This window comes from Arachis stenosperma, chromosome 5 (genome assembly GCF_014773155.1).
Source record: "Arachis stenosperma cultivar V10309 chromosome 5, arast.V10309.gnm1.PFL2, whole genome shotgun sequence".
In the NCBI taxonomy this organism is placed as follows: Eukaryota; Viridiplantae; Streptophyta; class Magnoliopsida; order Fabales; family Fabaceae; genus Arachis; species Arachis stenosperma.
The window spans coordinates 30,306,564-30,333,578 of NC_080381.1; the positions used below are offsets into that span (position 1 = coordinate 30,306,564).

General features: G+C 34.8%; 1 protein-coding gene and 1 pseudogene across 1 annotated transcript; one reads left to right on the plus strand and one right to left on the minus strand.

The window, feature by feature from the left end:
• Positions 1-104: 104 nt before the first annotated feature.
• On the minus strand, positions 105-12,615 carry LOC130980647 (protein MAIN-LIKE 2-like). The gene is made up of 3 exons (XM_057904306.1): positions 12,547-12,615; positions 11,804-12,262; positions 105-221 (listed from the first exon to the last, which is right to left on the minus strand). The coding sequence occupies exons 1-3, from the start codon at positions 12,613-12,615 to the stop codon at positions 105-107; spliced, it is 645 nt and encodes a 214-aa protein (XP_057760289.1).
• Positions 12,616-13,034: 419 nt separating this feature from the next.
• On the plus strand, positions 13,035-13,568 carry LOC130979775 (uncharacterized; annotated as a pseudogene).
• Positions 13,569-27,015: the final 13,447 nt, after the last annotated feature.

Below are 27,015 nucleotides of genomic sequence, written 5' to 3' on the forward strand. Positions count from 1 at the left end.
TACCCCCTACCTGTGGGAAGACCCTGTCAAAAGATCCATGACTGTAGCAACTGTAGGGGTCCAGCCAAGTTGGTGACATTTCTGTTCGCCACCTTGAACATGCATCAGTACAGCCACGCCAATGCAGCGGCGCCCCAGCTATAGCTGCCCATATCGTCAAGTCTCGCCACAAAAGGCAACCAGCGAAGGTGGACTCGATTAGCACTCTTGTCCATGAATAGCTGTGTCGACAGAAGCATCATAATATACGTGCGTGCATGATGAGCGGATAATTTATACGCTTTTTGGCATTGTTTTTAGTATATTTTTAGTATATTTTAGTTAGTTTTTATTACATTTTCATTAGTTTTTAGTTAAAATTCACTTTTCTGGGATTTACTATGAGTTTGTGTATTTTTCTGTGATTTCAGATATTTTCTGGCTGAAATTGAGGGACCTGAGCAAAAATCTGATTCAGAGGCTGAAAATGACTGTAGATGTTGTTGGATTCTGACCTCCTTGCACTCGAAGTGGATTTTCTGGAGCTACAGAAGCCAAATTGGCGCGCTCTCAATTGCGTTGAAAAGTAGACATCCTGGGCTTTCCAGCAATGTATAATAGTTTATACTTTGCCCGAGATTTGATGGCCCAAACCGGCGTTGCAAATCAGCTTCAGAAATCCCGGCGTTAAATGCCGGAACTGGCACAAAAATTGGAGTTAAACGCCCAAACTGGCATAAAAGCTGGCGTTTAACTCCAAAAAAAGTCTCTACACATGAAAGCTTCAATGCTCAGCCCAAGCACACACCAAGTGGACCCCGGAAGTGGATTTTTACGTCATTTACTCATTTCTGTATACCCAAGGTTACTAGTTCACTATTAATAGGACCTTTTGATATTGTATCTCTACCTCATGACACTTTACACGTTTCTTATTGTATCTTCTACGGCATGAGTCTCTAAACCCCATGGTTGGGGGTGAGGAGCTCTGCTGTGTCTTGATGGATTAATGCAATTACTACTGTTTTTCATTCAATCATGCTTGCTTCCATTCTAAGATATCACTTGTTCCTAAACCTGATGAATGTGATGATCCGTGACACTCATCATCATTCTCAACTATGAACGTGTGTCTGACAACCACCTCCTTTCTACCTTAGATTGAGTAGATATCTCTTGGATTTCTTAATCAGAATCTTCGTGGTATAAGCTAGAATTGATGGCGGCATTCAAGAGAATCCGGAAGGTCTAAACCTTGTCTGTGGTATTCTGAGTAGGATTCAAGGATTGAATGACTGTGACGAGCTTCAAACTCCTGAGGGCTGGGCGTTAGTGACAGACGCAAAAGAATCACTGGATTCTATTCCAACCTGATTGAGAACCGACAGATGATTAGCCGTGCTGTGACAGAGCGCATTGAACATTTTCACTGAGAGGATGGGAGGTAGCCATTGACAACAGTGAAACCCTACATACAGCTTGCCATGGAAGGAGCCTAGTGTGCTTGAAGAAGAAGACAGTAGGAAAGCAGAGGTTCAGAAGATAGAGCATCTCCAAAACCTCAACCTGTTCCCCATTACAGCAAAACAAGTACTTATTTCATGTTCTTTTGCTTTTTACAATCAACCCTGATAATTATTGATATCCTGACTAAGAGTTACAAGATAACCATAGCTTGCTTCAAGCCGACAATCTCCGTGGGATCGACCCTTACTCACGTAAGGTATTACTTGGACGACCCAGTGCACTTGCTGGTTAGTTGTGCGGGATTGCAAAAGTGTGATTGCAATTTCGTGCACCAAGTTTTTGGCGCCGTTGCCGGGGATTGTTTCGAGTTTGGACAACTGACGGTCTATCTTGTTGCTTAGATTAGGACTGTTTTATTTTTGTTGGTTTAGAGTCTTTTATTTGAGTTTAGTTTCATATTTTAAGTTTGGTGTCAATTGCATGCTTTTGTTTTCTTTTAATTTTTCGAATTTGCATGTTCTTAGTCCTTTCTTGTTCTTTAAAAATTCTAAGTTTGGTGTCTTCTTTGTGTTTTTCCTTTAAAATTTTCGAAAATTTGTGTTTGATTTTCTAAAAATTTTAAGTTTGGTGTCATTTTGTTGTTTTTCTCTTTCCTCATTTCAAAAATCAAATCTTTTTCAAAATAATTTTCAATTGCTAATTCCAAAATCTTTTTAATTAACTAATTGATTTAGTTTTCAATTTGCTTTGATCTTATTTTCTTTTAGTTTTCGAAATTTGATTTTATTTTCCATTTGTTTTATTTTATTATTTTCGGTCAAATTGAAAAAAAAATTTACTTTGCTTGTGAATACATATCATATTCCCTTTCTCCATCATGGACCTAAGTAGAATTGAACAGTCCAGAAGGACTCTGGGGTCATATGCTAACCCCATTACAGCTGCATATGGGAGTAGCATCTGTAAACCTCCCATTAAAGCAAGCAGCTTTGAGCTAAATTCTCAACTCATTATCATAGTGTAGCAAAATTGTCAGTATTCCGGTCTTCCACAGGAAGAACCTACTGAGTTTCTGGCACAATTCTTACAACTTACTGACACAGTACGTGATAAAGAGGTGGATCAGGATGTCTACAGATTATTACTGTTTCCATTTGCTGTAAAAGATCAAGCTAAGAGGTGGTTGAATAACCGACCTACAGCAAGTATAAAGACATGGAAACAGTTATCAGACAAATTCCTAAATCAATTTTACCCTCCAAAAAGGATGACACAGCTAAGGCTGGACATCCAAGGCTTTAAACAAGAGGATAATGAATCCCTTTATAATGCCTGGGAGAGGTATAGAGGAATGCTAAGAAAATGCCACTCTGAAATATTTTCAGAGTGGGTCCAGTTAGACATCTTCTACTATGGGCTTACAGAAAAAGCTCAGAAGTCTCTAGACCACTCGGCTGGTGGATCTATACATATGAGGAAGACGATTGAAGAGGCTCAAGAGCTTATAGATACTGTTGCTAGAAATCAACATTTGTACTCTAGCAATGAGTTCTCTACAAAAGAAGAAGTTATGGCAGTAGCCACTGATCCTAATCCTCAAGAACAGATGGTTGAGCTTAATCAGCAATTACACCTGATGACAAAAATAGTTAGCAGAATTTAAAGAGATGCTCCAAGAAACTAAAATTGCTAACAAGAACATAGAATCACAGTTGAATCAGGCAAAATAGCAGTTATCTAAACAGATAACAGAAGAATGCCAAGCAGTTCAACTGAGGAGTGGGAAGACATTGAATAACACTGCTCAAAGTAGCAAAAAGCCAATAAAGGAACAATTGACAGAGGATAACCAAACCACTGTCCAAAATCCCTCTGAGGACAGTAAGAGCCCAGAGAGGAATACTCTTGGCGTTCAAATGCCAGAAAGGGGGGGGGGGGGGGGAAGCTGGCGTTAAACGCCCATTTCCTGCCCAGTTCTGGCGTTCAAACGCCAGAAAAGGGGGAAAAGTTAGCGTTAAACGCCCATTCTTCACCCAATCTTGGCGTTCAAACGCCAATGGGGAATCAGACACCTGAGAGTGCTGATAGTAACCCCTCTAAAAAGGCTTTTCCAACCACCTCTGTAAGGAATAAACCTGCAGCAACTAAGGTTGAGGAATATAAAGCCAAGATGCCTTATCCTCAGAAACTCCGCCAAGCGGAACAGGATAAGCAATTTGCCCGCTTTGCAGACTTTCTAAGGACTCTTGAAATAAAGATTCCGTTTGCAGAAGCACTTGAGCAAATACCTTTTTATGCTAAGTTCATGAAAGAGATCTTAAGTCATAAGAAGGATTGGAGAGAAACTGAAAAAGTGTTTCTCACTGAAGAATACAGTGCAGTCATTCTAAAAAGCTTACCAAAAAAGCTTCAAGATCCAGGAAGCTTTATGATACCATGCACATTAGAAGGTGCTTGCACCAAGACAGCCCTGTGTGACCTTGGAGCAAGTATCAATCTAATACCTGCATCCACTATCAGAAAGCTCGGGTTGACTGAAGAAGTCAAACCAACCCGGATATGTCTCCAACTTGCTGATGGCTCCATTAAATATCCATCAGGCATAATTGAGGACATGATTGTCAAGGTTGGGCCATTCGCCTTTCCAACTGACTTTGTAGTGCTAGAAATGGAGGAGCACAAGAGTGCAACTCTCATTCTAGGAAGACCTTTCCTAGCAACTGGACGAACTCTTATTGACGTACAAAAAGGAGAAGTAACCTTGAGAGTCAATGAGGATGAGTTCAAGTTGAATGCTGTAAAAGCTATGCAGCATCCAGACACACCAAATGACTGCATGGGCGCTGACATTATTGACTCTTTGGTGGAAGAGATCAATATAACTGAAAGTCTAGAATCAGAGCTAGAGGACATCTTCAAGGATGTTCAGCCTGATCAGGAAGAACCAGAGGAAACAAAAGAATTTTTGAAAATTCCTCAGGAAGAGGATAAGCCTCCCAAACCTGAGCTCAAACCACTACCACCATCCCTGAAGTATGCATTTCTGGGAGAGGGTGACACTTTTCCAGTAATCATAAGCTCTGCTTTAAATCCACAGGAAGAGGAAGCACTAATTCAAGTGCTAAGGACACACAAGACAGCTCTTGGGTGGTCCATAAGTGATCTTAAAGGCATTAGCCCAGCAAGATGCATGCACAAGATCCTATTGGAGGATAATGCCAAACCAGTGGTTCAACCACAAAGGCGGCTAAATTCGGCCATGAAGGAAATGGTGCAGAAAGAGGTCACTAAATTACTAGAGGCTGAGATTATTTATCCTATTTCTGATAGCCCCTGGGTGAGCCCTGTCCAAGTTGTCCCCAAGAAGGGAGGCATGACAGTGGTTCATAATGAAAAGAATGAACTGGTTCCTACAAGAACAGTTATAGGGTGGCATATGTGTATTGACTACAGAAGGCTCAATACAGCCACCAGAAAGGATCATTTTCCTTTACCATTCATAGACCAAATGCTAGAAAGACTAGCTGGTCATGATTATTATTGCTTTTTGGATGGCTATTCAGGTTACAACCAAATTGCAGTAGATCTTCAAGACCAAGAGAAAACAGCATTCACTTGCCCTTCTGGCGTGTTTGCCTACAGGAGAATGCCTTTTGGTCTGTGTAATGCTCCTGCAACTTTTTAGAGATGCATGCTATCCATCTTCTCTGATATGGTGGAGAAATTCCTGGAAGTCTTCATGGATGACTTTTCAGTATATGGAGACTCATTCAGCTCCTGTCTTAACCACTTAGCACTTGTCCTGAAAAGATGCCAAGAGACTAACCTAGTTTTAAACTGGGAGAAATGTCACTTTATGGTGACTGAAGGAATTGTCCTTGGGCACAAAATTTCAAGCAAAGGAATAGAGGTGGATAAGGCAAAGGTAGAGGTAATTGAAAAATTACCACCACCTGCCAATGTTAAGGCAATCAAAAGCTTTCTGGGGGCATGCAGGATTCTACAGAAGGTTTATAAAGGATTTTTCAAAAATTGCAAAACCTCTGAGCAACCTGCTAGCTGTTGACACACCATTTGTGTTTGACACACAGTATTTGCAGGCATTTGAGACCCTGAAAGCCAAGCTGGTCACAGCACCAGTCATCTCTGCACCAGACTGGACATTACCATTCGAATTAATGTGTGATGCCAGTGACCATGCCATTGGTGCAGTGTTGGGACAGAGGCATAACAAGCTTCTGCACGTCATTTATTATACCAGCCGTGTTCTGCATGACGCACAAAAGAATTAAACAACCACAGGAAAAGAGTTACTTGCAGTGGTCTATGCCATTGACAAATTTAGATCCTATCTAGTAGGATTAAAGGTGATTGTGTACACTGACCATGCTGCTCTTAAGTACTTACTCACAAAGCAGGATTCAAAACCCAGACTCATAAGATGGGTGTTGCTTCTGCAAGAGTTTGATATAGAAATAAGAGACAAAAAAGGGACAGAGAACCAAGTAGCTGATCATCTGTCCCGAATAGAACCAGTAGCTGGGGCGTCCCTCCCTTCTACTGAGATCTCTGAGACTTTTCCAGATGAGCAACTCTTTGCCATTCAGGAAGCTCCATGGTTTGCAGATATTGCAAATTATAAAGCTGTGAGGTTCATACCCCAGGAGTACAGCAGGGTGCAAAGAAAGAAATTAATTTCAGATGCCAAGTACTACCTATGGGATGAGCCATATCTCTTTAAGAGATATGCAGACGGAATAATCCACAGATGTGTACCCAGAGAGGAAGCACAAAGGATCCTATGGCACTGCCATGGATCACAATATGGGGGGACATTTCGGAAGTGAGCGAACAGCCACTAAGGTCCTCCAATGTGGCTTCTACTGGCGTACTCTCTATAGAGATGCCCGAGAGTTTGTGCGTAACTGTGACAGTTGCCAAAGAGCTGGTAACTTGCCTCACGGATACGCCATGCCTCAACAAGGGATCTTAGAGATTGAATTGTTTGATGTATGGGGTATTGACTTCATGGGTCCGTTCCCACCATCATACTCAAACACTTACATTCTGGTGGCAGTGGACTATGTATCTAAATGGGTAGAAGCAATTGCTACACCCACTAATGATACTAAGACCGTGCTGAAATTCCTCTAGAAACACATCTTCAGCAGATTTGGTGTTCCCAGAGTCCTAATCAGTGATGGAGGCACTCATTTCTGCAACAAACAGCTGTACTCTGCTATGGTCCGATATGGAATTAGCCACAAAGTAGCAACTCCGTATCATCCACAGACAAATGGGCAAGCTGAAGTCTCTAACAGAGAGCTAAAAAGAATCCTAGAACGGACTGTAATTGCTCGTAGAAAGGATTGGGCAAAGAGCTTGGATGATGCTGTGTGGGCATACAGAACAGCATTCAAGACTCCAATAGGAACCTCTCCATACCAACTTGTGTATGGCAAGGCCTGTCATCTGCCCATGGAACTGGAACATAAAGCCTACTGGGCAACCAGATTCCTAAACTTGGACGCTAAGTTAGCTGGTGAAAAAAGATTATTCCAGCTAAATGAGCTAGATGAATTTAGACTCAGTGCCTTTGAAAATGCAAAAATCTATAAGGAAAAGGCGAAGAAGTGGCATGACAAGAAGTTGTCATCCAGAGTCTTTGAGCCAGGACAAAAAGTTCTGCTCTTCAACTCTAGGCTCAGGCTGTTCCCAGGAAAACTTAAATCCCGGTGGAGGGGTCCGTATGTGATCACAGGAGTGTCACCATATGGATATGTTGAGCTTCAGGATACTGATTCTGACAAAAAGTTCATTGTTAATGGACAGAGGATTAAGCATTATCTTGAAAGCAATTTTGAGCAAGAATGCTCAAAACTGAGGCTTGAATGATTCTCAGTGAAGGTCCAGCTAAAGACATTAAAGAAGCGCTTGCTGGGAGGCAACCCAGTCATTAGCAGGTTATCTGTTTTGTTTAATCAAAGTTTGATACATATTCTCAAAGGGCAATCATCAAAATTGAAGGAATTCACAGAGTTACAGAAGGATTCAGTGCAAAAAGCAGAGAAAAGGAGCTTGTTGGCGAAAAAATGCCATAAGAGGTACTTTGGGCGTTAAACGCCAGAATGGGCACCATTCTGGGCGTTTAACGCCAGTAAAGGTGCCATTTTGGGCGTTAAACGCCAGAATGGGCACCATTCTGGGCGTTTAACGCCAGGTGTGCAGCATCCTGGGCGTTTAGCAAAACGCCCAGTGATGAAGGGGTTTCTGGAATTTAACGCCAGCCAGGGTACCTGGCTGGGCGTTAAACGCCCAAATTGGCCAACATGTGGGCGTTAAACGCCAGAATGGACACCATTCTGGGCATTTAACGCCAGAAAGGTGGGAGACTGAGATTTTGCTTTCCACTTCAAATTTTTTCAAACTTTCCTGTTTTAATCCATAATTTTCTACATAAATACATTTCAAACCTTCATCATTCACCTTCAAATTTTCAAATTTAAAATCATTCTTCAAATCCCTTTCAAATCCTTTCCAAATCTTCTTCAAAAAAAAAAAACTCAAATATCTCTCAATTTCTTCCCATATCTTCTCAAATCTCCTTCAAAATTTTTGAACTCTCTCTCCCTTCCTTATAAATATATGTTCGGCCACACTCCCCTTCCCCACCATTCGAATTTGCTCTCCTCCTCTCTCTCATCTTTTCTTTCTTTTGCTTGAGGACAAGCAAACCTCTAAGTTTGGTGTGTTTTTCTGTGATCACTAAGTTAAGACTCATCAAGATCATGGCCCCCAAAGGAAAATAAACCAACTCAAGAGGCAAGAAAGAGAATGCTCCAAAAGACCTTTGGAGTCAAGAGAAGTTCTTAACCAAAGAACATGCAGACCATTACCACAAAATAATGGGTCTAAGGTCAGTGATCTCGGAAGTTAAATTTGATCTGAAAGAAGATGAATATCCGGAGATCCAAGAGTAAATTCGAAACAGAGGATGGGAAGTTCTAACCAACCTTGAGACAAAGGTTGGGAGAAATATGGTTCAGGAATTCTACTCAAATCTGTGGCTGACAGATAAGCAGAGAATGACTGGAACCGCTTTTCATACCTACAGAACCATGGTCAGAGGGAGAATTATTTACTTCCATCTAGACAAAATAAGAGAGGTCTTCAAATTACCTCAACTACAAGATGATCCTGAATCCTTTAATAGGAGAATGGTGAGAGTAGATAAGGGGTTGGATCAAGTTCTAGAGGACATATGCCTCCCTGGAACCAAGTGGATGACCAATTCAAAAGGTGTCCCAAACCAACTCATGAGGGGAGATCTCAAACCAGTTGCAAGAGGCTGGTTGGACTTCATAGGGCGTTTTATCTTGCCCACTAGTAACTGTTCTGAAGTTACTATCAAGAGAGCAGTGATGATTCATTGTATTATGCTGGGAAAAGAAGTGGAGATTCATCATCTGATTGCTTGTGAGATCTACACAATTGCAAACAAGAACTCCACTGAAGCCAAACTGGCTTACCCAAGCTTAATCTCTTTGCTATGTAAAGATGCTGGGGTGAGGATGGGAGTAGATGAATTCATCCCAATTGAGCACCCAATCACCAAGAGGTCAATGGAAGGACAAATGCAAGATAACTCTATCAAAAGGAGGGCGCAGGAGTTCCTCCCTGAACTTCCTGAAATTGACTACTGGACTCGTCTAGAAGCATCTGTTGCCAAGCTACAAGAAGCTATGGAACAAATTAAGGAAGAATAGCAGAATCAAAACTGCATGCTCTGCAAATTGCTGAAGGAACAAGAGAAGCAGGGGCGTGAGCTACAGGAGTTGAAGCGCCAAAAGCTCTCCCTTGAAGGGTCAAATACCCCACAAGTTAAGGGAGCATCCACTTCTCAAAATCAAGGTTGTTGAGTCCTAACTCTATGATAACCTCTATCATTAGGAGTCTATTTAAATTTTTGTTTTCTATTACTATTAGTCTTATCTTATATCTATTTTTGAGTCTTGTTCTTAATTCGTGATTAATAAAAATTTAAGGTTCATGTCTTAAAGCTACGAATGTCCTATGAATCCATCACCTCTCTTAAATAAAAAATGCTTTAATCACAAAAAAACAAGAAGTACAGGATTTCGAATTCATCTTTGAAACTAGTTGAATTAGTTTGATGTGGTGACAATACTTTTTGTTTTCTGAATGAATGCTTGAACAGTGCATATATCTTTTGAATTTGTTGTTTTAAGAGTGTTAAAATTGTTGGCTCTTGAAAGAATGATGGAAAAGGAGAAATGTTATTGAGGATCTGAAAAATCATCAAATTGATTCTTGAAACAAGAAAAAGCAGTGAATACAAAAAAAAATGAAAAAAAAAGAGAAGAGGAAAAAGAAAAAAAAAATAAAATTGTGATCCAAGGCAAAAAGAGTGTGCTTAAGAACCCTGGACACCTCTAATTGGGGACTTTAGCATTTGAAAAGGTTCACCCAAGTATGTGTCTGTGGCATATATGTATCCGGTAGTAATACTGGAAGACAGAGTGCTTTGGGCCACAGCCAAGACTCATAAAGTAGCTATGTTCAAGAATCATCATACTTAACTAAGAGAATCAATAACACTATCTGAGCTCTGAGTTCCTATAGATGCCAATCATTCTAAACTTCAAGGGATAAAGTGAGATGCCAAAACTGTTCAGAAGCAAAAAGCTACTAGTCCCACTCATCTAATTGGAGCTAAGTTTCTTTGATATTTTGGAGTCTATAGTATATTCTCTTCTTTTTATTCTATTTTGAGTTTCAGTTGCTTGGGGACAAGCAACAATTTAAGTTTGGTGTTGTGATGAGGGGATAATTTATACGCTTTTTGGCATTGTTTTTAGTATATTTTTAGTATATTTTAGTTAGTTTTTACTACATTTTCATTAGTTTTTAGTTAAAATTTACTTTTCTGGGATTTACTATGAGTTTGTGTATTTTTCTGTGATTTCAGGTATTTTCTGGCTGAAATTGAGGGACCTGAGCAAAAATCTGATTCAGAGGCTGAAAAGGACTGTAGATGCTGTTGGATTATGACCTCCCTGCACTCGAAGTGGATTTTCTGGAGCTACAGATGCCCAATTGGCGCGCTCTCAAATGCGTTGGAAAGTAGACATCCTGGGCTTTCCAGCAATGTATAATAGTCTATACTTTTCCCGAGATTTGATGGCCCAAACCGGCATTGCAAATCAGCTTCAGAAATCCCGGCGTTAAACGCCGGAACTGGCACAAAAATTGGAGTTAAACGCCCAAACTGGCATAAAAGCTGGCGTTTAACTCCAGAAAAAGTCTCTACACATGAAAACTTCAATGCTCAGCCCAAGCACACACCAAGTGGACCCCAGAAGTGGATTTTTACGTCATTTACTCATTTCTGTATACCCTAGGTCACTAGTTCACTATTAATAGGACCTTTTGATATTGTATCTCTACCTCATGACACTTTACACGTTTCTTATTGTATCTTCTACGGCATGAGTCTCTAAACCCCATGGTTGGAGGTGAGGAACTCTGCTGTGTCTTGATGGATTAATGCAATTACTACTATTTTTCATTCAATCATGCTTGCTTCCATTCTAAGATATCACTTGTTCCTAAACCTGATGAATGTGATGATCCATGACACTCATCATCATTCTCAACTATGAACATGTGCCTGACAACCACCTCTGTTCTACCTTAGATTGAGTAGATATCTCTTGGATTCCTTAATCAGAATCTTCGTGGTATAAGCTAGAATTGATGGCGGCATTCAAGAGAATCCGGAAGGTCTAAACCTTGTCTGTGGTATTCTGAGTAGGATTCAAGGATTGAATGACTGTGACGAGCTTCAAACTCCTGAGGGCTGGGCGTTAGTGACAGACGCAAAAGAATCACTGGATTCTATTCCATCCCGATTGAGAACCGACAGATGATTAGCCGTACTGTGACAGAGCGCGTTGAACATTTTCACTGAGAGGATGGGAGGTAGCCATTGACAACGGTGAAACCCTACATACAGCTTGCTATGGAAGGAGCCTAGCGTGCTTGAAGAAGAAGACAGTAGGAAAGCAGAGGTTCAGAAGATAGAGCATCTCCAAAACCTCAACCTGTTCCCCATTACAGCAAAACAAGTACTTATTTCATGTTCTTTTGCTTTTTACAATCAACCCTGATAATTATTGATATCCTGACTAAGAGTTACAAGATAACCATAGCTTGCTTCAAGCCGACAATCTCCGTGGGATCGACCCTTACTCACGTAAGGTATTACTTGGACGACCCAGTGCACTTGCTGGTTAGTTGTGCGGGATTGCAAAAGTGTGATTGCAATTTCGCGCACCAGTGCATATATGCGCACGGTCTCCTCCGAAGCATCCGCTGGTAACACCCTGAACCGCTCATGAAAGCATGTGAAGTGGACTGTGTATAACTTTCTCTTATCCGGTGGCAGAAGCTCACCAAATAACTCCTTGAACCACTCCCATGCCAGTCTGGCCCCCTCGATATGCATGTGGAAGTCTGTCATGCACCCGGAAACAGCCTGGCCATCCACGGACAGCCCGAGCTGGTATGCCACATCCTGGAGCGTGATAGTACACTCTCCGAATGGCATATGAAAAGTGTGGGTCTCAGGCCGCCACTTCTCAATAAATGCGCTAACCAGAGGTTCATCCAACCAGAACCAATGCGCGTTCAGCCTAGCCAGGTGGTATAACCCAGCCCTCTCTAAGTAAGGTATGATCCTATCATGTAACGGCATATTCTGTTGCCTACGGACGCTATACACACATCGGGTTGGCTGCATTTTCAGAAATAAAGAACACCGGCTTAATTTCTAACAATAACATCACCAACCAAACTATAGCTTGTATTTCTAGTCTTAAGCTACTTGGGTTTTGAAATTACTAATTTACCTCTCTACCTTGACTATTAAATGTTAGATGTCAAATTTTATATTTCAATTTTTCATTTACAAACCAAAACCTAAACTAAGTCTCTATCTATCTAATTAATGAATTACTTCCTTAATATTGAATAAAATATATATTTATTAAAATAGTGTTTGGAAATACAGACACTTACCTCTGCATCAATGGTTCCGGCTACGTGAGCAATACCGTCGAGCTGGTACAACCGCCGTTCATCCTCCATTTTTTCAAACTACTCAAATATTTTAAATTTTCTCTCTCTTTTCTCTACTTTCTCTCTCTAACTTTCTTTCCAAAATAACTCAAATGATTTCCGCTACAGCCTCACGCGGTATATATAGACAACCCACTATACTCATAATCCGCTATAGGGTGTAGCGGATTATGCATAAAAGCCATTTGGTCATAAACCGCTACAGGGTGTAGCGGTTTATGAGTAATCCCGCCCTCAACGTAATCCGCAATATCCTGTAACGGATTACGTGCAATTAAGTTCTGCTGCAGGGTGTAGCGGATTATATATAGTTGCGTTTGTTGCATTTGCGTCTGAAAATTGCCAATGTTGTATTTGCGTAAACGTTTTCTTCAATCATTTTATATGTGTAAATTGCCCTGAATAATATATAAGGCAGACGGTGAAAAATGTCGAATTCGGATCTCTCAAAAATTTCTTTGCGGCCATTCAAGCTAAGCGATGTTGACGACTTTTTGCTATGGGTTGGGGATGATCAAGTCACACAAAACTTAAGATGGAAGACTTGTGGTTCAAGGGAAGAGGCTTTGGCCTTCATAAGAGACGTGTGCATACCTCATCCGTGACGACGCTCAATCTGCCTTGACGACCGTTCCATAGGCTTTGTTTCGGTGTATCCATGGTCAGGTGATGATAGATGCAAGGCTGACATAGGCTATGCCGTGGCCACAAACTACTGGGGCCAAGGCATAGCCACAAAAGCAGTGAAGATGGCTATGCCTCAAGTGTTCAATGACTTGTCTCATCTGGTAAGGTTGCAGGCTTTCACTTCCCCTGAGAACAAGGCTTCTCAGAAAGTAGTGGAAAAGGCTGGGTTCCTTAAGGAGGGTCTGCTCAGAAAATACACTTATTTTAAAGGAAACGTTAAGGATTCGGTAGTGTTTAGTTTCTTGTCAACTGATGAATTTTCTCATGATGACTAGTGGAAATAATCTAATATGGTTTGTGCTGGAAGTAGTGTCTAATGAAATCCCTTTTGTTATGGGATATGCTTGTATTGTATATTTCTTTCTATAATGTGATGCGTCTTTTGGAACAACCTTACCTATCTCTCTGTCTTCTTTTTATATTTGACCAATATGTGACTTGAGGTCCATATGAACTTGAATCTCAATGAACATAATGGATTTGGTTATAGTTGCTCATGATTTCTTGTTTCAACTTAACAAAAAAACAACAATATCACCTAACCAATGCCATGTTACACAAACCATTCTTTTATTCTGAATCCCCACCCCAAATAATGTACATATGCTATAATTAATTGGTTATATAGTAAATTCTGAGAATTGTTTGGTATTTACCACTCTAGATAGGTTGATTTGGGTTTCCAAGCATATCATCCAGTTCTTTTGCAAACCTCTCCATATCACTGGTAGACAAGTAAATTGGAACTAAAACACCACCTCCATTTGCATTCCCATAATCCATGAGATCCATTTCTCCGAAACTATTGTCTGATGCCCCATTACTAATTAATCGTGTATTGAATTATTGATATATCAATAAAAATAATTAATTTTTAAATTTATTATTTAAAAATTATTTAAATATATAAATCTAATTAGACAATTTTACAAAATTCTGTAAGATTTTTTTCTGATATAATGTAAAGTTCGTCAGTTTTTCCGACAAACTTCAAGGAGGTTTGCGCAAATATAAAAATTTATGGCCCTTCTATTTTCACTTTTCACTATTTTCACTTTTCACTTTTTTCACTTTCATTCTTTTTTCTCTTGTAAAATTTTTTATTTTCGGTCTTTTTGACAATTTCAAGTAATTATGTTCTTTTGTCTCTTTTTAATTTAATTTATTATTGTGTTATTTTATGATTTTAACATGTTTATTTAGTTAGATTAAGTTTTGTTGTTAGTTTTTAATTTTAGTTAGTTTGATAATTAGATGATATAGTTAGTTTAGAGTACCATCTATTGTTAGTTTAGATAATGTGAAATGATCATTTGAACTAATTATGCTTTAGAGTAAAATTATAGTTTATGGTCTAAGTATTTAGAATTTTTAGATTTAAATCCTAATAATTTTTACCCGTAATAACATTACGGGAATATAAATCTTTTAAAATTATATCAGTTTTGTCATGACATTGTAGATTATAATACAAAAAAATTATAAAATCAAATTACTTTTACAAAAAGGTCGTAGGGGACAAAAGTTTCTATCGGTTAAGAAGGTCTGAGTCTCCATAGATAAAAAAATCAAATAATAAGATTTTTAGTTATTATTTTCATGTGAAAGAGTTTAATTCTTTACTAATAAATTTAAAATAATTTAACGTGTATATTTTTACATTTGATTAGGTATTAAGTCTATTGCACAAATAGAAATAATTAATTTTTATGTTTGTTATTTAAAAATAATATATTTTTCTCTCTATGTATATCAAAATATAATTAGATATTAGCATAAAAAAATTTCTATTGATAGTTATAAAATTAACTCAATTTTTTTAAATAATTGAATTTTGTTCTAACTTTTAATTACAACATTAGTATTCTCTCCAAATTATATGTAATAAATATTTGAAGGAAGAGAAGTGAAAATATAGATTAGATAGATAAACAGTAAAAATTTAGAACTAAATGAAAAATATGTATATAATAATAATATTTTAAATTTTAATTAAATTATCTAGTTAATTTTATTTTTTGTAGAATAGAAAGGTAGAGTAAAATAGAGAATGAGAGAAAGATAAATAAGAAGAATGAGAAAGAGTTTGTTAATTTTGGAAAGAAAAGTTTTATTTTAATTGTAATGCAAAAATATCTAGCAACATATTTTAGTTTGTCAAATTATTAATATAAAATATAAATGATAAATTGTATATAGAGTGGAAAGGATAAAGAAAAATAGATAAAAAAGAGAGAGGTAGGTAAGAGAATATAGGAAGAGAGTTTATTAATTTTAGAAAAAAATATTTTTCTCTCAATTAAATTATAAATTATATGTTATAGTTTAGTTAGTTAGATTAAGTTATACGTTTGATAAAAAGTGAGTTACTTTAAAATTATTTTATTCTAATATATTCTGTCATATTGTAGTTTTATGGCGAAAAACATATTAAGGTACGAGCCATGAGCAAAGTGCCTTCTTATTTATCATACAAGTGAGTGTCATCGATGGAAATAAGTGATTTACAATTCTTAAAAGCCTTAACACACGAATGAAACGTCCAGAACATCTGATAAAACACGACACTTTCGACTGAAGCAGATTAAGGCTATATGTTACAAATTGCACCCAAGTACCTAAAAAGTCATAAGTTATTTTAACATATAAGTGGTTACTTAATTAAGAATTTATAAGTAAAGGCAATGTAATGAAGCTTATCAGGTAAGTATATTTGCATTGCGAATAACCAACGAAAAAAATCATTGTATGATTCCTCCCAATCTCCATATCCTAGCAATGACTCTTTTCTTTGCAAGCCAAATCTTTCTGTATGACGGTTTATAACTAAAGTGATTCTCCACCCCTTCTTGTAGAGCCCTTATGTTGATGGTTGGATCTGCTTTAACTATTGTGAATATGTATTGAGCAATCTCCTTCGAGTAGGGACGAACCTAGTAGCAACAATGAGAGGGCACTTGTCCCACAATGTTTTTATTTTTTTTAAATTATAGTTATATATAATATGCCCCCACTTCAAATTTTAAATGACCCCACTACAAATAAATTAAACTCAATTAACTAAAGTTCCAAATTCACTTTTTTATTTTTCTATCATTTTTATGATTATTTAACCTAATCAAATTTAATTCTTGTGTCGTTACTCTTTTATTTCCTTAAACCCTCTTCTTATTTTTATATTTTCAACTTTTTTTTTTCTATTTCTTGTCTAGTGGTCATCTTCTCTTCATCAAAAAATAAATTTTAAATTTTTTATTTTTCTATATAGCTTTCCATGACTCTATGTATCTTCTAATTTCATTGTTTCTCTTTTTGATATTTTCAATTGCAAATTTTAATTCAAACAATTATAATTTAGGTATTAATCTAATATTTTATTTTATTCTCAATTTATTCATTTTTATTACTCATTATTTATCTTTTGTTCTATTATATGTACTTATGTTGTGTATAAAATTTTAAAAAAAATTGATTAATTTACTATTTAGAATATATTTTTTATTTTTAGAAATAGTAATAAAAAATATTTTAATTACAATACATAATTAAACAGATGCATAAAATCTTTCATCTAACATTATATCAAAATTAAATTAAATAATATATAACAAATTTAATTATTTTAAAAAGAAAGAAATAAAAAATTGTGAATTATGTTTCTGTTATTTTATATAAACATACTTTTCATATCCAGATTTAATTTTTTTAGTATTTATATATAATTTTAGTTTCAAATTATAAATACTAGTGTATCATTAGGCACTAATGTGCCAATTAATTCAGTCTTTTATTATTAAACGTGTATAAAAAATTAGTTAAAAAAATAAGTTATCTATAATTTAATTAAAATATTTTAAGTTCAAGTTTTAGAAATAAAAAATAATTTTTTATAAATTATATATAATGAATAATATTTTAAGAATGAAAGTGTTCACTAAATTTTTTTAATTTTTATATCTCCATATAATTAATAATATTTACCAAAATTTATTTTAGTATATATATTTTTGCCCCCACTCTTAAAATTTTCTGAGTCTGTCACTGCTGACACCCTCGAGTATTTTTTTAACCCAATCTACTAAAAATCTACCTAAAACCTTTACTAATTTAAGCATCAGAGTCCTTTGCACGTACCACTCCCACCTCTGTTCACAAACATCTCGGACAGATTCATCCTCATTGAAAAAAACGTCGGACAAATCACTCAGAGGCATTTAGACTTCACGTTCAAATCCAAAACAACTCAATTTTAGGTAACTCTCAGAACAATTTGTATATTTTATTTTAAATTTATAAATTTAATGAAATAATTTAAAAGATAAAAATAAAAAATATTTAATAATAAATATAAAAATTTTATAAGTTTTTTAACTTTTAGAACGTATAAAATTTATAAATTTAAATTAAATAAGATATTAAAAAAATTATGTGTAATAAAATCAAGATAAATATTTATAAAATTACAAATTAATTATTTATAAATATTATTAAATTCATTTATTTATTTTTTCAACAGTATTTAATTTGAAGCATGGCTAAAAATTTTATATTCGAATTATTTTTTATTTTCATATCTTTAAGTCGCAATATAATATAGTACCTTAGAATATAAGGCTATCATTACTTTTCACATTAGATCGTTACTATATAAGTTTTAAATTTGCTTTATTGTGCACATCAATTAAATTATACTTTATTATTTTATTTTGCATATTTTGAAATTATGCAATTATACTATAAAGATGAAATTAATTTTCATAATTTATTAAATTTTCCTACTATTATGTTTGTCATTTAAATACTCTCTCTAAAAAATAGATTATTTAAAGTGAAACATTACATAAAGAGATATAGAAAATTTTTAAATTCATTATTCTGGTTTGCAAAAAAAGGTTGGGAACGAAAAAAATTTTTATATGCAAAAAAATTGGGGCAAAAATTTTTTTAGCCTATACCTTAGGGATCAAAATCGTACTTAAACCCTTAAAATAAAACACAATACACAGTTGTGTCAGAGAATTCAGTAACAACATGATAAGTCAAAAATGGGTGGAAAAGAAGCTGAAAAAGAGGTTCCGAACTCAACCTTACATGACCATTAGTAAGGCATATATGAGCACATCAAAATTGACTACAATGTCATAATAAATAGGAAGATGGCATATAGGGATCTGAAAGAGGCTAGAGAGCATTTGATTGGCAATGAGAAGGTACAGTACAGTAACACTACTACATAATTGATTTTTACTAACATTTAAAAAATGTTACCAAATCATATTAAAATGTTAGCTATGTATATTAGTAATATTTTAACAAATGTTAAATATACCCTATGTTACCAAAGAGTTTTACTAATATTTTTCTAAAGATTTAATAACATTTAATAAAAATGTTACAATAGATCTTCTATAGTAATATTATGAAAAATGTTACAATAGACCTTTCTTAGTAACACTTAAAGAAATGTTACAATAGATATATTTTGTAACACTTAAAAAAATATTATCATAGATATTTTTTGTAACACTTAGAAAAATATTATTATAGATATTTTTTGTAACACTTCAAAAAATGTTACCATAGATATTTTTTGTAATACTTAAAAAATGTTACAAAAGATCTTTAGTAACATTTTTTTTAGTTATATTATACTATTTTTTATTTTTTATTTTATATTATACATAATATAAATATACTAAAATTAATTACTACAACATGAAATATTTCATTAAATTCACAAATTTACAAAATAAAATTTTTATAGCCTTTTTCATTAATCAATAATCATTGTACAAGTTTGCTTCGTGATGCAAATAAAATGAAAAAAGAACAAAAAAAGGTATGAGATAGGAAGACAACTGAACTTTGCTATCTCAAAATTTAATTTCTACAGCATTGTTGTCACCAACTGAACTTTGCTTAACACTCCTTACAATTTCATTACTGCCTAACTTTTCAGCAAGCAAAAAGGTATTGAGCCTATCGAAAGATACCACAACTTGGATAAGAATAGAGAGAGTCTCGGAGATCATCCTAACTGGTTCTGACATGATCCTCAATGTTGCAAGAACTGTGAAAATTGTCCCTGCATCCAATGGAGCACTATGGAAGAGAACACATCCTAGGAAGACAACAACATAAACAATTGTCTTATATACAAATTCAAGTAGCCTATTTACAATTTTAAAACTGGAAATTGTTCGAAATCCTATCAAAGCTCACTTTTTGGTGCAATAATTATTGTGAGGTGCCTATATTGTTGTCAACATGATCTCTGTAAAATTAATTGACTTTTACATGTTAAACTTCAATTCATAAATTTTACTTGAAGAATGCGTTTTTCTCTACTCTTGTCGAAATTTAAATACATGTTTTGTTAATGCATGACTAAATTAAAGCACTAGGTGCCTATACTACTGCATCAATTATCCAAATGACAGTTAATACTCATGGCTGAAAGATTAACAAGCATGAAATTCAATAAGAGAACTTCTTTTAGTAAACATATCGTAACAGAGAATAGAATCACTAACTTATAAATTGTTCTGATTTCAATTACCCAACTTTTTCGTTTATAAAATAAAACTTATCTTGAAACCTCAAATGACTAAGTAAAAAACAAAATAAAATAATCTTAAAAGATTTATTTTTATAAAAAAGATTAAATAACATGTTCTCAATTTTAACATGTTAGATCATTTCTATTAACATAACACGGTAAAATTCAGATAGTAACTTAGACCCAAAAATATCATTAAAGGCAATCAAAAAAATTTCATATTATCAATTTTGGAGAAGCATAGTACATAGCGCAACAATTAATTATTACTTCAAACTTAGCATATAATATATAAATAACATAAGAAGAGTGGCATATATATAGTTAGTGATGAGTTGAAAGAAAGAGTAGCAAGAACAAGAACCTTCATAGGAACACTTCTTGAGCATCTTTTCAAGGATCCTAAGCCATGTTGGGTCATCATCAACAACAAGGACTCTTAGACCTGCTGGAAAAGCATCACGTCTTGGTGAAGAGAAGCAACCATTACTTAATTACAATAATTAATTAATTAACTCTCTTCATTCAGCATTACTCAATTAACGCCTCAAATTGCCAATAGTATTACAATAATTAATGACTTGGTGAACACAGATGACTCCATGTATAGGCCGAAATGGATACCCTTCAAACATTGTGGAATTCATAAATAATGATACCATTTTAATATTTTCATGTAATTCCACCCAAAGAACTAGCTCAAGGGAAAGAATTGCCCTAGTGATGATACCCTTCAAGCATGGTGGAATTCATAAAGCTAAGAGCACTAGAGCAGATAATGCCAAAATCTCATAGGCTTAACCTAACCTCAGATTTAGCATAAGAACAACGAGGGTGGTATTATATTATTTTCTGTACTAGTACCATCTCTATTTTATTTGATTTTTCACTTTTAAGATAGCTATACCAATGTCTGCCTTCTTTAAAGCAGGTGCATCATTCACTCCATCACCAGTCATTCCACAGATATGTTTCCTCACTTGCAAACGCTTCACAATCTCATACTTGTGTTCTGACCAAAAATATAAAACAACAATCATATTAATACTTATTCGAGTACACGTGAAGTCCCCGGGATAGTATCGAGACATACCAGAAAATACACCAGCAAATCCATCTGCTTTTTCGATTAGTTCATCAATAGGCAAGGCAGCAATGAATTCATCCTTGTCCTGTTCAAGTAAAGCAGATGAAGGGTACATATTGGTACCCATTCCCAAGCGTCGTCCTGTTTCCTTTCCTATAGCTAGTTGATCACCTGATAACACAAAAAGGGAAGATATATAAATGAGTATATTCATTTCTAAAGGATACTTTGTGTTGCCTAAATTCTTAACTATGTCATGATAATCAATACAACAGCCAATTCCCAATCTTTGCAAACTTAATTACAGTGATTTTGTACAATAACACAACCAAGTCAAAGGTGTTGACTATGGACTTGTAACCATTTTGACATTTACTCCGAGATTTAGTGCCCTTCGTATTGTTTCGGCACTATCATGCCTAGGTGGGTCAAAGAGGGGCATAAGGCCAATAAACTGCCATGGGCCTCCAGCACTTTCTTTCCTTCCATCGGGAACTATAGCAAATATAGCAAATATAGTAAATGACAATGTGACGAATTCATCACTGCATGAACTCTGCGTTCGATGTCTGATTTGTTGTGGGCAAGGTGTAGGATCTAGCCATCATGCTACAACTCAATGAGAATAAAAATGACAAAATATCAACAGTTAACCATAAAAGTATATAAATGATGGTAAATTACCTGTTCGGGTGCACCTTTGCTTACTCTATACATTTTACTATCTTGATCAATATAGGTCAATGCAGTCCTCTTATTAGTTGGATTGAAAGGAAGAAAATGCACTTCTTGTATACCGGCACGTGCCTTTGGTATTAATCAGCAAGCAGGAACAAAGAAAAAACAAATTCATCAGCCTCAATAATAATAATAATAATTAAACATGAATTAGTTCCACCTACAATTACAAGTGATATTTAATTTCCAGCATGAGGATGAAAAAGGGATCAAATATACTGAAAGATGGAAATGAAAAAAAGCAAGTGTAACACGTTTTGCTAACATTTTCTAATCAACTAATCAAATTATAGACTTTTTACCTTGTAGAGCTTAAGCTTGTTCTGCTCCTTTATTATGCTACACTTGCAAGAAATAGTTGCTTCTGGTCGGTTGGCATCGGACAGCTAGATAATATAAGCAAGAAATTGGCAAAACAGAATGAATAATAATTAAAAAGACAGTGTAACTAAACTCATTTATACCTAAATTCAAATAAACAACTTAATAAAAACCTAAATTCAAAACCTAACTACTAAATAACCAATTAAAAACCTAAATTCACTAATAATTATACATCAAATTAATTACAGATTAATCATCTAGTAAAGATTAAAGAGGATTGAAGGAGCAAGAAGATAACTAAACAAGAGATCTGGAACTCACAAAGTCGTGGGATGAGCAACGATGGAACCAGCGAGAAGACGACTGCGGAGAAGACGATGGCGTAGGCGAGAAGAGAATGGCACAGCGACAGTGTAGGCGACGAAAGGATGAACCAGAGGCGAGAAATTACATATGCATGATTCAGATTTGGATCAAAATCAGTAAGAGATGAGAGAATTGAAGAACTGAGTGAATAGAAAAATGTTAAAGAAGAGAGAAAACGCTTACCAAAATTGAGAGGAGAATCCGAATCTGGAGAATGATTCAGATTGCGATCGAGATCGAAGAAGAAGATGAAGGGCAGAGGAAGGAGATGCGAATGAGATCGTGAAAGAGATTGAAAGATAATATCTCAGTACACATTTAGTAACATTTAATGATTTAAATCTAATTTTTTTTCTTCCTTTTAAGAAAAAATATATTTTGTAACATTTATTTTACAAATGTTACTAAAAATAAGATTTTATTAGTATTACTAACATTTTTAAAAATGTTAGATAAAAAGTGTTAGTAAATATTTAAATTCTAGTAGTGTAAGTTGAGGGAATACCTGACTGAGCTGCTGAGGAGTAACTAGGGAGCCATATGATTTTGAATGTGACACCAATTTCCCAGTCACTTCCACTATTCAGCAAGTTATACATTTGTTTAGAGACTTGTAAAAGGAGATTTAAAGCTGGGTGTAGAAAACTAATCGGACTTGATGGATGTTTTTTGAATGGTTACTTTGGGAGTAACTGTTGTTGACTGTGGGTCAAGATGCAAACAATCATTTTTATGTAATTGCGTATGCTGTTGTTGACAGTAAAACTAAAAAAAGCCGGAAGTAGTTTCTCACTTTACTACAAAAGAATTTTGGAGATTAATATATTTATGGATGGAATTTTATCTTGGACCATCAAAAGGTAATATTTTTTAACTACGTCAAAAGTTGTTAAATTTTTCTTGGGTTCCGAATTAAATGTTATTCTAGTTAGTTAATTGCTTTACTTTAATTTTTCAAATGGTTGATTTAAATTCAGTAATTGAATTATGTTAAGCACAACAATGGCTGATGAGAATTGTCAATTGTCTAACTTTAAGTATATCCATGACTGATTTATATTAATTGTCTTACTTCAAGTTTTCACTTGGCTAATTTATGTTTGGTATATAGGTAATCGATTTGTAATGTTTGTCTGAAATGAAATGAAACATGTATTATTAAGTAATTCTCAGTGACAAATGTTTCTTTCTTTTTCCACTTGTTTGTGATATGGACCAAACCAAAGTGCCAAACATGATTTGGTTAATCACTCTCATCACTACTTTATTTAAATTAATTTCATTTTCACATGCACTCATCCAATTTATTCTCCTTCTTCGTAGCTATAACAGGAATTGAGTGACATATTTGGCAGTGTCTGCATGTGATGAATGCATGCAGTTATGTTTAAGCTAAATCACTTTGTTTTTATTCTTTCATTGCATGCCATTATTATTATTATGATTATTATTATTATTATTATTATTATTATTATACATTAATTCATGGATGATAGAGCAATATAAACTACCATGAAATGATTGATGTAGGTCCATTATGTCACAAAGTTGTAGGATGATTATTCAATCATCAAAGTATATTCAATTATTTTTTCTACAAATGTTAGGAATTCATGTGTTACTAATTGTGGTAGATATATAGTATTCACACACTAGAAAAATATGTTTTAACGACAAACTTTTAGCGGCAATAACATAATTGTCATTAATTCTATAATTTAAGTTATATTTTTGTGGAAATTATATATTTGTTATTATTGCTATATATTATAATGTCAATTGTCTTTATAACAATTAATAAATATAAGAAAAGTTCTTTTTAGTAAAATAATTTTAGTGGCCATACAGTTATAGCCAGTATTATTATCATTAAAATAAATTTTTATAACAATTGCCTTATAGAATGAGCTATTACGTGCCCTTCTTGAAATTTAGTGTAAAAGGTATTGATTCAGGTATTCAGAGAGAAAGACCTAGCTTATGTTGAAGGTGAAGAATGGTCTCAATGCCAAAACCCTAAGCTCGTCGTAGCCTTTGCTGCCACCATCGCCACCACCGTCGAGCAAAGGCGCCTCCTCCACCAACGCATCTCCAGATCTGGCAGTAACGCCCAAACCAAACCCCTGAGTTCGATAGAGAAAAAGTGCCTCTTCACAAGAGATGCTGTCGCTACATCCGACTCTGCCATTTCCTCCTCTTCACAACACTGCTCCTCCGCCGCTTACACCGCCGCCGGTCTTGTGCGTAGGCCCACAAGATCGTCATTGCCGGTAGATCTTCTCCCTTTATTTTTTCGATTTTCTGTTTTTCATTTTATATTTTTGCTAATTCTGAAATTTAGCAGGATTTTGTTGTTGTTGTAGCCGTCACTGTCGCCAACGGTTGTTGCTGCTCCTCTGTTTATCTTTGGTGACTAAATTTGTTGTTCATTATTCGTTGCTGCTATGCTCCTCTGTTTCTCTCTGGTCACGATCGCTACTTCTCCCTCTTGACATATTTTTCAGTTGTTGAATTTTTCTTTTGCTCAATTAATTGTTTGGTTTGAATATTCAGAAGCCTGAGTTTTCATTTTTAGTTTTATCTTCTTTTGTGGAATCTGACAGAAGAGAGTTCATAGAGACATTGGCTGTTTGTCATTATTGAAAGGTATTTTTTTCATCATTCTGTTGTATTATGGTGTACATAGGAAGGTATAGGGTATTCATTACTTTATTTGATAACAGTCACAGAAGTGTGAAGTTGTAGGTTTCTATTTCCTGTGAATGCTAAGTAATGTAAATAGGTTTCATGGTTTGGATTATAGGAATTATCAAAGTAAAACGCTGTTGTTTCGGGCATAAAAAATACCCTTATTCAAGAAGTGAGACTCAAAGAAGAAGAACCCTGTGATGTAGAGAGAATGAGTAGCAAATAGAAAAGGGTAAACCTGAATGTGATTTTGATAAATTGTAATTATGTCGCTAGTGAAATTCATACTTATTTATACAATTGGAAGAGCCATACTAACTAACACCTAATGACTCTTAACAGACTCAGTTAGTGTGACTAACTCAGCTCATAACAGATTTAGATTTTGTAACTAATTCACTTTTTTATAACTCAAGTAATTGATTCTTCTTCCTTAACAAAAATAATACAGTATGAAGATGTGAAGCTAGTTTCTAAATTTTTATAATTATTTCTTCATTTTTCTTCTCTCACTATATATATATATATATATATATATATATATATATATATATGTTTTAACGACAAACTCAATGATGATGCAGATACCAGTAGACATGGTGGCAAACTCAATGATCAAATGTAACTTTTACATTATATCTGTGTGTTTACCTTAGGTGTTAACATTTGTTTTTAATCATCCATATATATTCATCACTAAGAATATTATTTTCTTGGGATATATTATCACAATTGAAATTACAGTTCCTGTTTATATTTGTTTGTTTAGTTCCATTATTGTCAAAAATACCTATCCTATTTGTAAATATCAAACTACAGAGAATTGAATAGCCTTACCAGCTGTACAGTTATCGATTATAAGAAATATTAACTTTATATCGTGATTGGAAAATTTGCAAAATTCTAACTGAGAAAATTATTTTTTATAGTATCCTCCTTGTTACAAGGACATCAGTTTCTGGATCAATGAATCATTTACTGAAAACAATCTCTGTGAACTTGTTAGAGGAATTGCCGGGGATCTTGTAGAAAAGGTAATTCTTTGAACTTTTTCTCTAGCATTTAAATGTATGTGGATTATCAATGTTGCTGTTTCCTGAATGTTCAATTGATTGAAAATGTATCTGAGATGACCTGATCTGCAATTAAAAATTGGATGTAATAATATATTTGGCTTCAGAAGTCATCATAGCACCGAACCTTAATCATAAACCTACTAAATCATTAGGCAGAAGCTGCATTAATATGATAGAAGTATTATTTTTAGATGAAATTAATATAATTTACTTTAAGGAAACTAGTTGCTAAATTAACCAAAAGATTGGAATGGGCTTTTGCTCCTCCATTTTGCTTGGCAAAGGCCATAAAAATCTGCATGAGTTATAACTTGATATAAGGATCTGCAAAACAGATTCCCATGGTTTCCAATGAAGCAACTTTACATTTTCATGAAAATTTATGGAACGTTCTCTTACTGATATAAGGATCTGCAAGTATTAAATTTACTTAATTCCTTTGTTTACAACCAATCTTGGTCTTATAATGTCATAATTTGTTTGGACTTTGGAAATTAATTACCAGCAGAATATCATGCTTATTTTCGCGACTTCGAGGGCGTGTATGTACCCCAATACTATATCTAATTGAATAAGTGGTGCAGCAATGTGAAGTAAGTGAATTCTTGTTATATATGTTTTTAAAGTATCAGATATGCGATCTTGTCTCTACTACTGTCTAATTTTTTATAGTTATAAAGTGTCAAGTCATGATATCTAATTTCTAATTAATCACTCTTGCTTCTAAATTCTTCTATGAAAGGCTCTGAAGGGCAATGTAAGTTATAAAAGGTAACATCTCATGCATATGAAATTTAATCAGAATTTCTTTTAGTCTTTTGCACTAAGTTGAAAAGGAGGAGGTGGTGGCTGCATTGGAAAAACTATGATTTGTGACTCAACGA